The 15,704-nt window shown below is 32.0% G+C and overlaps 1 protein-coding gene across 1 annotated transcript; it reads right to left on the reverse strand.

Moving 5' to 3' along the window:
- Positions 1-3,344: 3,344 nt before the first annotated feature.
- On the reverse strand, positions 3,345-5,836 carry LOC110672875 (uncharacterized). Its single transcript, XM_021835787.2, has 6 exons — positions 5,681-5,836; positions 5,518-5,605; positions 5,343-5,433; positions 4,342-4,426; positions 4,102-4,258; positions 3,345-3,760 (listed from the first exon to the last, which is right to left on the reverse strand). Exons 1-6 carry the CDS (start codon positions 5,738-5,740, stop codon positions 3,645-3,647), a joined length of 597 nt encoding a protein of 198 aa, XP_021691479.2. The 5' UTR covers positions 5,741-5,836; the 3' UTR covers positions 3,345-3,644.
- Positions 5,837-15,704: the final 9,868 nt, after the last annotated feature.

Here is a 15,704-nt window from a genome sequence, read left to right on the forward strand (position 1 = left end):
TGTATGGAAATCAATATATAATTGTCATAAACATATTAAATCATTTAGAGTTTAATAATATTTATGTAATTATATTCAACCAGTTCATTTTCTTGAATTTTTTTATCACTGAAGTTGTTAAAAGCGAGGTTCCCTGGCTATAAAAGGAAGAGAGAAAAGAAAAGGCAAGGTGATGATACAACTCATGAAGATTATGGATGGTACTAGCTTTAGTTGTAAAGCGACTCTTTATCTAATGACATAGAGAGAGAAAGGGGTTGGGTTAGGCACATGGTTGATACCTTGAAGAAAAATAAGAGAGAAACAAAACAAGTAAAATAGAAATAGAATGATTACAGCATATTTGACGATGCAGTGAGACGACTCTGTGCTTCAGTGCTGGGCCTCCATCTGTTGCTGTTAGGGACCAAATGTAGGCTACTTTTCACTAGAACCACGTGGTTTTGGGACTTGGGACAAGTTTTTGGTTGGCAAAGTTGCAGTTTAGCTATTATTTTTGGGGCCGCTTCTCCGTTGTTAGGGAGTCTGGTGGACCAAGTCTTTCTATTCCACAACCAAGCTTTTTGTAGGGGCATTTGCAATTTCTTTTCTATGTACTAGTTGAATTTGGGCTTCTGTATGTAATGTCCCAGATCCTGCTATTGGTTAGGCCTCTAGCCCCAGCAGTAGGCACTAATACTAGTGGTCAGGTTGTAGCTACAAAAATAGCCGAAGAGGTTACTTTGTCCTTCTTGCTAGTTGAAGTTGTCCGTTGGTGTGCCTGAGCTTTCATTTTGGGCGGTTTAATCACTTGATTAGGGACGTTGTCTTAGAAGGAGATTAGTGATTGTAGCATGTACTTTTTATGAACATGAGCCACAACTCAGGACATCTTGCATTTGGGTCTTAGAGGTGACAATGCCAAAAATTTTTTTGCAATGTTAGTATAGTGCTAATTTTTGAACTTGAAACATTATTGATGGCATTCTAAGAACAAATTTTGATAGAAGATAATCATATTGGAGCTTTCCTCTACAATTGACATGTCATGGATACATATGGAACATATTACAAGTTAAGCATTAAATCTCCATATTTCCAAACATCATTTAACAGCTGAAAGTTGGGAGACAAATCCTATATTTTCCACCTTGTGCCAGGAACAACTAACTGGGGTTCAACTTGTTGTACAGGTTTCACTAATGGATGTAAAAGGACCAACACTACTTTATCAAAAACAGATTGCAAATGAAATTTCCACTGGAATAATCTCTCTGCAGTTTCAGACCTTCAGTCGGCATTGTTTTAAGAAGAATGTTTTAGTGGTTGCAACAAAGGATTCATCAGTTTTGGCTGTTGATGTGGATACTGGAAACATGCTAAGCACTAGCACAGTGCATCCTAAGAAACCATCTGAAGTAGGCTCTAGCATTTTCATGTTTTTCTTTTATATTTAGCACATTGGTTAATGCATGCATGTGGAAGAACCTAAAATATGGTTGTTTTGAGGATTGGTCAATTTATTTTTGGCACCGTCTAAGAATTAGACTAAAATAATAACTAATTCATGCTCAACAGATCGGCAGGATGTGTTAGCTGGAGGATCAAATGTGTCAAATGATCCAGATATGAGCAAGGGGAACCCTGTTGAGGATTCACCGAAGCAGTCTTCTCTACTGATATGTTCTGAGAAAGCTGTGTATGTCGATTCATTAAATCATGTTGTTCAGGTAACCACTGATTTATTCATGTAATCACTGAAGTTTTAGGGAACAACTTGAACGGATATGCTTTATTTATTTATTTATTTGTTTATGTATTCTTCAATTCTTTATTTTGTATCAGGGAGTAAAGAAGGTTCACTACAAAAAGAAATTCCATTCCTCTTTATGTTGCTAGGCTTCAATATTCTTTGGTGCATCAGATATGTTGGCCTTGTGCTCCTCTTCGCTACTGGGAAAATTAAAATAAGGTGGTGATTTTCATAATTTATTTCTTTAGTTTCCATCACTATACTAATTCATTGATTTACATTCAAGAGTCTTGAAGCTTTTAAAAGTAGAAAAAATGCTTATGAATGAGTTGAGGGAGAAGATTAGGGGGGGAGGCACGTTTGAGAAGATATAATCGGTGCCTTGTCTATATAGCTTGAAGATGCCTAACAAAACATTCAACTAGATAAGCTCATTCATGTGAATTTGTTTTAGGCAAAATAAAACAGATGAAGGTTAAGAATGAAAAAAATATCAAGAGGAACAAGATGAGAAGGCTGGTGCCATTGATCTAATCAAGAAGAAATATGGGCAGTAAACAATGGCTTGCACTGCATGTACTTGCATCATCTGTCAATTACACAAGAGTACAGCAGCATTACTCTTTTGTCTTTGGTTGCAGGAGATAAGTACTGCCAGAATGGCTGAAAGCAAGTTGCATGAGAACGTAAAGAGTTTGCAGGTATACTTTAGAAATAATATTTCTCTATTTCACATGTAATCTCCAGATATCTTGTGAACAAGTCAAGATATCCTAGATTTACTAGTCTTGGTCATGTGATGCTGCATTATGAAAATCTCAAGGTATACAGAAACTTGGTTTATTGATGCTATCTGCCACTTAGAAGGGCGGCAAAGATTGGAAGTGGCTGTCAACTTAAATATTGATTTCAATTTGCTTATTCTTGAATTCCTTTTAGTGCTAAATTAGAGAGGATAAATAGGGTCTCAGGTTTTTCCTTTTTTTTTAATTGATTTATTAACTAGTTACATGTTAATTTCTTAATTTGACAGGGCATCAATCAAAGAGCTACAAAGGTGCAAGGCACAGCCAAGTCATACTCCGATATGGCCAGAGAGTTACTGCAGAAAGGATAAATCTAGCTCATTAACCCTATTTATAAGAAATATAGGAATGCCATATTCATTTTTTATTTATTTTTTTTTTAAATTCATAAGTTGTTTTTTCTTGTATATCCATTTAATTGTTCAGCTACTACATGGATTGATTTTAAAAAGGTTTGTGTATAGTGGTTTTCTATATGCAATTTGAACAGTAATGTAAATGGGTGTGTCCTGAACTTTTTCCCAATGTTGCCACATTTAATTTCTCCCTATCTACAGCTTCCGTTAAAAGCTTTCATAGGACTTGCAATAATATTAAACCTCTCTAAAATTCAATTCAAGGGTAACCATTATCACACAAATGTTTTGGGGCACAATAGCATATTAGGAAAGCGAAAGGAAATTTCTAAAATAATATCATGGTAAAGCATATGTAGACAAGCTAAATTTGCATCTTCCTTCAATTTACCTTCCAATTATCTTTGCCATGTATCATCCTGCTTCCATCCTCATTCCTTGAATGTTCAGTTGAAGGAATCACTCACTCAAGCCAGAATTACCCAGAGAAACTACATTATAGCAAGCATGTATACATAGAAAGAGAGACAGAGCGAAAGATTTATGGTCTCTTTTTGTGAATAGTTATGCCAAAACACTTGAAAAATAATATAATTTGAACTCTTCATCCACTTCAGCAAGGTTGTAACAACATGAGATGACAAGATCAAAGTAAACAAGAAAAGTTATCCCATCAGAAGAACACCTTGAAGATATTTGTTCCACAAGCCCTTCCAACTAGACTTTCAAGTTTCACAATGGATGCAGCATCTAATGCTTCTGCAGTGAATCTACCAACTGCTTATAGATCAGTTCTTTAACAGCATCCCTGTTACTTGGGCTTAAGGTGAAAATGGTAGCCCCTGGATGGTTCCTCAACCTTGCAACTGCAGCAATTTATAAGCCTTGATCACATAAAAATTCAGTAGAAAATGTAGGACCAGCCAACAGTTAAAATCCATGTAAGTTCTGTTACATTTTATCCCAATTTCCAAGTCTCACCCACTATTACATCCTGTTTCAAGTTTGCATGACCATAATGTCATTTTCAAGAACTGTAAGCATTTCTCAAACTATAATCTCATTTTACACCATATTTCCCGGTTCTCTTGTGAAACAGGCACTTTACTAACAACAGAAATGTGTAAAAAAAAAAGCAGACTAGCAAGTGCAATGATGGTACAAGTAATTATAACTTTTTTGCAATTGAATTATTAGGAAAATGTACCTCCAGGTATATCACGCCCAAATTTTGGAATCGGGATAGAAGCCAAAACTGGGACATTTGACTCTAGAACTTTTAGAACAGCAGGGAAGAATGATGAACTATACAACTCCATTTTTCCAACTTCATCAATGATGAAGAGATCAGCATCTTCTTTGACCTAATAACAAAAAAAAATGTCTTAATGCCCACTTTCTATTTTTATAAAAAGATAAACATAGTCATTATTAAGATCTGGCTGACCTGCAACTCAGGTAATGCCAATGACTCAAATGATGCTAAGTCAACTTTATATTTCCCAACAGTAGGCCATCTGAAAGACTCTGGGCTGAGATTGTAACAGAGAGATAATTAGTCTGACAGATAAAACAATAAGAAGCAATAGACCACTACGAAAAAAAAAAAAAAAAAAAGCATGTTTGAAACTAAAGAAAATTTGGCATGGCAGTAAATACCAACTTGAACAGCGAGTGTAAAAGGAAAGGATAACTCACCACATACTAAGAAATTTCTTTTCTTTTTTTTTTTTTAAAAAAAAAAAGCAAACCATGCATGCACAGCCATCTTGATTTCAATAGCAAGTTTGACATAATTGCTTTTGTAATGGATTTTCAACATTAGGACTCCACATGCACGAAGTGGAAACAAAATGCCAATACAACAACATTAACAATTAAGCCTTAATCTCAAAATAGTTGGAGTTTACTGTATGAATCCTTTTTTGTCATTAAACTCTATTTGAACTAATTCCACATCAGAAACAAAATGCTAATAAGTATTTAAAAAAAATAAAGACATTCATGTTAACTGAAGAAATTAGATAACAGAGAAAATCAGAAAAGTTACAGCGTCCATCCCACTCAGGAAATACACTTATTAAGCACTGCATTCCAATTGTCAAAATCACTAACCATATCGATTTTGAAAGAAAATCCCCAAGATCATCTTTTTTTAGAAGCATTAAGATTATGAAAGATGCAAGAAATTGAAATGAGACAGTCCTCGTGATGTACTGATCACTTTATGCAATTTTAACATCTTTCAGACAATATCATTCATGTTCACTAAATTACTTGCACTTGAATTCAACAGATAAATGACTAACAATTAGGTTCTAGCAAAATCATGAAGCTAACATATTTCTTTTTCCCATCTGCCTCATTAATGCAAGCATTGCAATACCAAAATAATGAACGAATCAGAAAGCTAAAAAAAGAAAAAGGAAAAAGTGAAAAGAGCGTTACGTAGAAACGGTGGTTGAGGCGAGCGGAGCTTTTTGACCGTCCAAAGTGACAACTTCGAAGCCAACCCTTTCACTTTCTTCCCTAATCTCACCTAAATTGAGCAAAACTACTCTTCATCATCGACAAATCTATCACAATAATTAGAAAAGAAAGAGAAATTATAGAAAGAGCATACGAGTGTAGAAACCCTGAATCTTCAAGTTTGGGTTAGAGGTTTTGAGGCTCTCAAAAACTCGCATAATTAGAGTGGTTTTACCCACACCCTGCAATTTCAAATTGACACAAAATGAGAGAAGAGTAAAAGAAGAAATATAGGAGTCTGATTGAAGAAAACTCACAGGAGGGCCAGTGACCAGCAAGCACTTTCCAGGAGCGGCCATGTCCCGGTCTCCGCTCATTCACTGCTCTTATTATTTTGATGCATTTTTCATTTTTGGTGTTTACTGCTCTTACTATTTTAATTACTATAATTTTACATAAACTTTTGTACAAATATTTAATTTAAATGACATCAAATAGTTTACAACAAATTAAATATATATATATATATATATATATATATATATATATAGTGTATGTAACACCCTCACCCGTCTACAGTGTAGCAGAGCAAGGCGTGTCACACGGAGTGCCAGAACACCTAATCTTATCTGATTTCATTATAGTTTTAGATTTACTTGTTCAGAAACTTTATTTCAGGTTTAGGCTATTTTTGTTTTCTATTCAAAAACTAATCATTTTAAAAAGTTCAAAAATTTTAACAAAAATTCAACAGAGTGCTGACTGTAATTTGGTCTAACAGTTCTTCTGAACCTGTTAAAAATAGTTCTCAATATACTCAACAACTCAAACTCAATAGTTTCAAAAATTTTCAAACATAATGTATTCAATACTGCATCCAGATTTCTCAGAAATCTCATCAGATTATCAACATCTCAATATTCACAAGTACAATCTCATTATAACTCAAATTCAATTCATATATTAAAATACTTGCTTTCAGTAGCTTCCATAATTCACAGGTTAATTACATGAGTTTATTTTGTATAGGATATACAAATAATTTACAATGTGCTAGGAATGAATAATATACATAACATGTATAAAATGAGCCCTATCTACATGCATTGTTGAGGAGGTGACAATCTTGAACTCTTCTAACACTTCTGCAGATCTGGACTTCAAAAACTGAAAGGCATAGCCATCTGGTTTTACCTTCAAGACTACTGAGGAAGCAATTCCATCGCGCTAAGCATTTCTGCTTAGTGGTGCAATAGTATAACAAGAAATAATATATACAATTAAAGAAAGAAATAAATCATAATTCCGATACTCAAGAATCAATTTAATTTGGTATGGTATTTCTAGTATCAACGATCTTATATACTAGTTTGTTCCTCTTTGAAAGTGCTTAGTTTATAACTTTTCAGCAATACTACCCAGTATACAAATTATTCTTACTGTATTGTATTTCAAGTCTCTACGATTCTGCAATTTAAATTTTTGTTATATTTCTTTTGCTAATCTCTTTTACTCATTCATTCAATAGTTAATTTATTTATATTGAAATTTCATTATACTTAACTTAACTTAGCTTCCTGAATTGAATAATGTTTTAAATGACTGCCCATATAGCCTATACACTGACCAGACTGGATAAATAGATATACTAGCACTGGTTATCTAGTACCTCGGGCCGTCACACCATCGGTCACAAAGTATCTCTCGGTGTGCAAACAGTGTGGCTAAAAAGCTATATAATCAATCAGGCATTAAGCCGAGTATAATAACACAATCTGTATAGCCATAGGCTATTAAAATTATAGTACGGCATAATAAGCCATAAAACACAATATGACGTAAAGTCATTTACAGAACAGCTGTCAGAATCCTATTGACATGCTAACCTATCCAAACTAGTCAACTAGGCAAATTAGGGCATAGTACAAGATTAAATATTTATTTTTAGGGTTTACTGGTCATTAATCAATTCACTGGTCAATGAAAATGTTGACCTTTTCATACATCATGCATAAGTTGATTCTAGTATCAACATGTCACAATTTATAATTCAATATGCTGTCAATATAGTGTAATTTACTATTTTTACAAGTTGGCATTCATTGCCAAATTACTTCAAGCATCATTGTATGTAAATATCAAATTCTTAATTTTTGTGTGCTAGATTGGTCTAGCTTAAAGTCCTATTTTTCTTGGTCTTTAGCTTCTGATCAAAGAAGCAAAATTGTAGCTCTATGTCTTATTGCACTCTGGTCAAAATTTCAGGTCATTCTAAGTTGTATAGACCAAGATATAGTCAATTTACTAAAGCTGGACAGATTGCATCTTTAGTGCAAAATTTGGTCAATTTTAGGTCACTTTTAGTTCTGGCAGTTTTGGTACCAGAAATTATGTAAGCTATTTGACTTGGTTCTGGTCATTTCTGGGCTTTGGTGTCTTAATAAAAATTGTAGCTCTATGTCTTATTGAGCTTTTGGCAAACTTTCAGGTCATTCTGAGTTGTATAGACCAAGATATGGTCAATTTACTAAAGCTGGACAGATTACACCTTTAATGCAAAATTTGATCAATTTTAGGTTACTTTTAGTTCTTGTAGTTTTGGTATCTAAACTTGTGCAAGCTATTTGACTTGGTTCTGGTCATTTATGGGCTTTGGTGTCTTCATAAGAATTGTAGCTCTATGTCTTATTGCATTCTAGGCAAAATTTCAGGTCATTCTGAGTTGTATAGACCAAGATATGGTCAATTTACTAAAGCTGGACAGATTGCACCTTTAGTGCAAAATTTGATCAATTTTAGGTCACTTTTAGTTTTGGCAGTTTTGGTACCCGAACTTGTGCAAGTTATTTGACTTGGTTCTGTCCATTTATGGGCTTTGGTGTCTTCATAAGAATTGTAGCTCTATGTCTAAGCTATCCATGGTAAAAATTTCAGGTCAATTGGACCTGTTTTGAGTGAGTTATAGTCATCCCAATGACTACTGTTCATATGGTCAAAAATCTGGGTTTGCAAGATTGCCATTCCGGATTTGATCATTTTTAAGGTCAGTTTCTAGGCAGAATTTTGACAATATTTCTACATGAAAGTTGGCCTATTTGGTGTCTAGTTTCACTCCCCATTGGCCTCATTCCAATTGGGTTCACAGTTTTGCACTTATGACCTAATTTATGTGCTGCCAACATACACAACCTACATTTGAATATTACACTTTCAATTTTGACAATCCTCCTCCTCCCAATCCTCCAACATTTAATCATGGCACTTCTATATATATTGTACAAAATTCCAGTATGCATTTTGGGTAGAACACTCAAGTGCTCAATGCACACAATACACCATTCAAGTTCAATATTCACTTCCACCAAAATTCAACATACCTCAATATCAATATTACACATACACTTCCATATACTCATAACTCAATATCAACTACACTGCTGCCCACAATTTAACACTATCATATTTCATTAATAAACTTCATATTCACACACACAAATTCATGATATTATAGGCTGCCAAACATGGCAGTTTGCTAAAGCATCAATGTCCATTTCAAACCCTTAATTCAAGCACTAACATGCACATACTTGAACATTAACCTACTACAACTTTCATTTGAGTTAATCAACATTAATTTCCATCCATTAAATATAAGAATAAGTCACTAACCATGCATTTTCATGGCTGCCAAAACTAAGGTTCACCAATACTCAATCATTTCCTCAATTTTTCCTAGCAATTCAACTTACCCAAAGCTCAACACAAGGATTAGTGAAGGAAAATGGAAAGATTAAGCACTAACCTTTGTTTAGAGCTTGCTAAACCTTGAAATTTCTTTTTTTTCTTGCTACCCAAAGCTTTCCCATGGTGTGGAGACAAAGTTTGATGAAGGGAACCTTGAGTTTTAAGTTGAAAAAGGGGGAGGATTGAAGCTTGCATGATGAATTCTCATGGAGGAAAAATGGAGACCTATATTCAGCCATGGAAGTGGAATTGAAGAAAATGAAATGAGTTAGTGGAGAAATCTATCCACTTTAGCCCTTTTATACCCCTTTAGGTTAATTAATATATATTATGCTCCACTAACCTTAGATTAATTAGTTTAATAATCCATTTTTAATTATTCCAAATTATACCACTCATTTTTCCTTAATTGCATTTCATGTATAATTTCATTTTTCATGAAATTTTCAAAATGTAATACTACATATTTTTAATGGACATTTAGGTCAAAAGTCAACTTGAGGTGTTAAATGACCAAAATGCCCCTCTTCAGGTTGTATTTCGAATTTTTCGGTACTACCGATTTACTACTTGTACCGCCGATTTCTTTAATTTTCGTTTTTCATTTATATTGACTCACTAAATTTTCTTTGACATTTCCAATGTCAATTACATCTCAGTAGACCTTTAATTAGGTCTCGAAAATATTTTTCAGGGCTCCCCGCGGTCCACAGCTAGTCAACGGTACTCACCGTAACTTCTCGGTGCGGTTACCCATCGCTACGGGTTCAGCTCGTTTAACTTAGTCACATTTTATCTCTTTTATTTTTTCTTAATTTTTATCATCACATATTTCATTATTTTATGCTTTCTTACAGTTAATTAAGTGTAATTCCAGACATTTCGACTTTTCGGAGTAGGCATCAGCCATCGAAACAGTAGGACGTACGGACTAGGAAATTGAGGATGTTACAGTGCATCTATCTTTGAATCACATTTTGTTATTCCCATTTTATTTTTAAAATTTCCTGCATTATTTTTTATTATAAAATTTATAAAAATAAGATAAAACTCAAGAAATAATACGGAATTTTAAAAATATAAATATAAATATAATAGCCTAGGGATAATACTTGTAATAGACCCTTAAAGTATTTAAATTTCTCTAAAAAAATAGAAATAAAAAAAAGAAAAAATATTTCTATATAATATATATATATATTCATATTTATTGATTCTACATATTTATGTATTCTAATTATTATATATATATATATATATATATATATATATATAATAATAATTAGAATACATAAATATGTAGAATCAATAAATATGAATACGTTTTTATTTAAATAGTCTATTTAATAGTTATTAACAATATATAAACAATATATAAACAATATAAAATAACCATATAATAAAATAACCATATAATTTAACTAATTTAATTATATTATATAGTTATAGTTTGTTCTAACTAAATTATAGTTTATTCTAACTAAATAGACTATATTATCTCCATATTAATAGATACGAAATTTTAAAAATATAAATATAAATATAATAGCATAGAGATAATACTTGCAATCCACTCTTAAAGTATTTAAATTCAACTTGAATTTGATATTGTCAAACCCTAATTTAATCATTTGAATTATGTTAAATTTAAATATTATTATACTCAATTAGAGTGGCTTATAACTCTAGTTGAATTTGAGCTCATTTAAGTTTTATTCAAAATTTAATTTAAGATCAATAAATAATTTTAATGGTATCCCAATTCATCCGATCAAACTCAAACATGAAAAATAAGAACTTTTTAAAATTAAAATTTTCTAATTTAACTGAACTCAAATAATACATACTTTAATATTCAATTGTATTTTAGTCTCTAGTACATGGGGAAATGTTCAAATCAACCCTATTTATGAATAAACCAGATCAAAATTGAATTAAAAATAATCCAATTTGATTTTAAGCTAAATTGATTTTTTTTATTTAAAAAAAAATTAAACAATTAAAACCGAATTAAATTCAACTAGACAAAGATTGCCGAGTCTAGTCTCTATAACCTGTTTAAAGCACGAAATCACATTCATGTTAAGCATTTTTATATGGTACATATATTGGAACAACATGAATTGCTTAGATTAGCTTCTAATATGGTTTCAGAGAATCAACATTCCACCAATTTGTAAAGCCATTGAAACACTCGATGTTCTCAGCTCTTGTTGATGTTCAAAAACAAATTCCTGTCCTAATACATCAGAAAAATGTCTTCTCCAGCCCTAATCTAATCGCCAGGTGTTAGGATGCAGACCCCTGCTTTAGTTAGTTCCTTTTTATCATTTTTTGGTACACATTAACCAATCACATCTTATCTAACATTCTTATCCATACAGCTTACGATAGCTTGGAGGACCACCCAGAAATTGAAGTTCTAACTCATCGGTGCAAAATCATGCCCCACATCTCTGTATAACCTCAACTGCATCTGCATACATGCATTTGACAAATCTATTTTCTTATGTGAATCCTGCAAAACTCAAGGCTAAAATCTGTCACGACCCAAAATTTTGTGTCGTAATCAGAGCATAATTTAAGTATTATTAAATTATGCAAGTCTTATCAGAGTATCTTGAATAAATATATTGTCACTTACTAATCCCAAAAAAATAGATAAATTCTAAATAAACAAAATACTAAATAAACATAATGAATATCCTATAAGTAAATTGCGGAGTCTTTACAGATTTCAAATAAAAACTTAAATTGTTCAATAAATTAAACTAATTATTAGCCCAAAGAAATATGAATTCGAGCATTCCATGAGAACTAGGGATGGCAACGAGTTGGATTTTGCGGGTACTTGATCCTACCTAACCCTAATAGGACGGGTTTATGTAGTATATAATCGGGTTTTGGACCGGTTCGGGTTTGAAATTTAATACCCGTGATGGATTCGGATCAAGTTCGTATTTTATATATTGAGTATCTGTTATCCGAACCCGTTTATATAAATATTTAATTAAATATAAAATATATTTTTTTTTTAATAATATTTGTAAATTTTTATATATTTTATTTTATATAAAATAAAATTCAAATATTTTTTGAAATTATTAAATTTTTAAAATATAAATTATTAATAAAAATATTTTTTTATATAGATTATTAAATAAATATATAAAATTAAACCGGTTTGGATATTTTTCGAGTAATAACAATCGGGTTTGGGACGGATTCGGATAGCTGAGAATAAATTTTAATCTGGTTTGGGACGGATTCAGATAGTTGAGAATAAATTTTAATCGGGTTTGGGACGGGTTCGGGTTTTGAGAATATTAATCGGGTTCGGGTTCGAGTTCGGGTATGGTGATTTTCGCGGGTACCCTATCCGTTGCCATCCCTAATGAGAACAAATAAAAAATTATCCTTCTCTAGAAAATAGACTAAATATTTGGATCAGCTGCAAAATTCTATTGATCTGAAACAGATAACAGACAGAGAAAACGTGGTTTGAGCTAATACTCAATGAATGATAATTACAGCACACAACGGAACAGAAATAGATAGACGCTTGATTAATTTCACAATAAATTTTCTATTCAATAAAATCATGCTCATGCTATCAAAATCATTAATAAAATAATTTCATAAAACATATATATAAAAGAAATTCATTCAATAAAATTTTATAGTACAGTACACTAGGGTGATGATACCCCACATCACCAAAGGCCAGATGGTAAGCATTTAATACCCTCACTTTAGCTAATCCGTACATTCGACTATTCCGATGTCACATTTAGTTGTATTAGAGCCTAGTTTCGATCCAAGACCTGTGAATTATATACATATAATGAAAATAACTGATAAGATTTTATTGTGAAAATATTATTGAAATTTCAAGTGGATAAATAGTAAAATACGCCAAATGGTAATAGAAACAGAGGAAACTTAATTGGTTTCTCCATAGAAAAATAATTGATATTAAAATATAACGAGAACAAAATTTTAAAATGAATAAAGTAAGATAAAATAGGGTGTTTCGGCACAGAGTGTGACTGTCACATCTTACCCCTCCGTAAGGCATAACATAATCCCGTAGTATACCTAATGAATTACCAAACTTCGTCTACTAATAACCCATTAAATGTACTACAAGGGATTTTAAACCTTTTCTTATTTCTTTTTACAGTGGTGAGCACTTTTGACAGGTGTTAAATTTTTTTTTTTTTTTAACTGAAGTGAAATCAAATAACAAATCTGAAGTATCAATAATTTCTGTGAAAATTTCGACAGAGTGCCATTTGTATTTGGAGCAAAACAGTTTTTCAAAAATTTGTAAAAAGCACTTCCAATATATTTTTTCAATCCCAAACTCCAATATGGCTAAACTCAAATCAGTGTCTTCAACACAGTTCAAACTCAATTCAATATCATTTTCAGCAATTCCAAAGATAAAGTGCAAAATAAATGAGTATTTCAAAAGCTGACATAAGAGAATTGTAATACAATATTTTGACAGGCCAAAATAATTTATAACTTTATTTTACAACTGCTTAAAACCAAGTACAATATATACATACAGTTCACATACATTATAACAAAAATTACAAGGAAGTGGTATACTCAATATATACTGCAAAATCCCAAAGCGAAGTCATAAGCAACCTACTCTGCTGCTTTATCTGTCTGTCTACCTGTGACAGCAATGAAAAATCTATCGCTGAGTAAAATTTACTCAGTAGTGCACAATAAAAATTTAAAATGTGGTATATAAAACATTTATTGACAATTCACAATTCAAATGATTCACACTTTCATGTCACAATTTTCAAAGCTCATATAACACAAATTTGATCAAACAATTTAATAAACACAGTGTTGCCAATCAATAACACAACTTAGGTTATGACACAAAATTTTCCTAATATGCCGTGTTGTACACCACGACAAGGCATACTCACCCCACTAATCGAAATCAATAAGGGAGGTGGCTAGCTAGATAATGAGTACTCATCCATACTCACCTCAGACTGGCAAGTTAGAGAGTGAGGAATATAGTCATACTCACCCAAAAAATGGAGAAGGAACATAGCAATATTGTCATGCCAAGTGTGAATCAAAACAATTCCCAATCACAATATTTAAATATTTCATACAAACCACAAATCACATTTTATCTTAAAATTTTCATTTTCAACATAGGCAACACACAAATTTTCAAATAAAATTCTCAAGGCCAAAACAATAAAAAATTATTCATAACTCATTTCTCCAAATAAATTTTCTAGTAAAAGCAGTGAATATAAAAAATATTGTGTACAGACCTGATTTGAGTCACCTCAGGCCTTGACTCAATGTTCCTTACTCTTTTCAATATCTTTTTCAATTGAAACGCACAATTTAAAGTGTTTCAGTACTCATTTAAATTATTTCTAACAATAAAATCCAATATCTAAATTTTCTTAGTACTATTCTCTTCAATTCATTTCATTAGTCAACCTATAATGTTGACCTTTAATACACACTAGGTGAATTAATTTTAATATTACCAATATGTCATATTTTATAGTCTCTAAGTGTTGGTATATGTTACCAATTTTATTTTAAAACTTATTGCATTTTATTACAATTTTTCAATTTTGATGCACTACTTTGACCTAGCTAATTGACTTATTTTTCTTTGTTTCTGGGTTTTGGTCAAAAGAACAATATTGCAGGTTTATGTCTTATTGACATTTTGACACTAATTTTAAGTCATTCTGAATTGTATAGACCAAGACATGGTCAATTTACCAGAGCTGAACAGATTGCATCTTTGGTGCAAAATTTGGTCAATTTTAGGTCAAATTCAGTTCTGACAGTTTTGGTACTCTAACTTGGGTAAGCAATTTGACTTGGTTCTGGCCATTTCTGGCCTTTGGTATCTTCATAAGAGTTGTAGTTCTATGTCTTAGCTTTCCATTGATATCAATTTGAAGTCATTTGGACCTGCTTTGAGTGAGTTATGGCCAAATGAATGGCTACTGTTCAAATGGTCAATTTTTGGGTTCTCAAAGTTTCAATTCCGGATTAGGTTATTCTTTTAGGTCACTTCTAGGCAAAATTTGGGCAGCATTTCTACATGAAAGTTGGCCTATTTTATGTCTAGTTTCACCTCCAATTGGACTCATACCAATTGGAGTCACACATTTTCATTTATGGCTTAATTTACCTACTGTTTTCAATAAACACAACCTGCACATGAAATAACACTTCCAATTGTCATTCCTCCTCCTCCCAAAACTACAATTCTGCATTCATGGCACTTCTATATCATTCATCACATCTCAATTGTGTTAATTTGGGTAGTTTATACAAGTCCTCAATGTACATTATACAACCTCAAGTCAACAAGTCAAAACCAACCTAACATATATGAAATAACTAACTAATACATAAGAATTCAACTAGCAATTTTCACCATTTACTTCCACTAATATATCAACACATTAAATTAATATTTACATTCTTGAAATTAACATTCTTCCATGGAATTCAAGGCTGCCGAAAATTGCAATTTGCCAAGGCTTTCACTACTTCATGCAAATTTCCAATTCACATGTT

Source organism: Hevea brasiliensis, chromosome 9 (assembly GCF_030052815.1).
Source record: "Hevea brasiliensis isolate MT/VB/25A 57/8 chromosome 9, ASM3005281v1, whole genome shotgun sequence".
Taxonomy (NCBI): domain Eukaryota; kingdom Viridiplantae; phylum Streptophyta; class Magnoliopsida; order Malpighiales; family Euphorbiaceae; genus Hevea; species Hevea brasiliensis.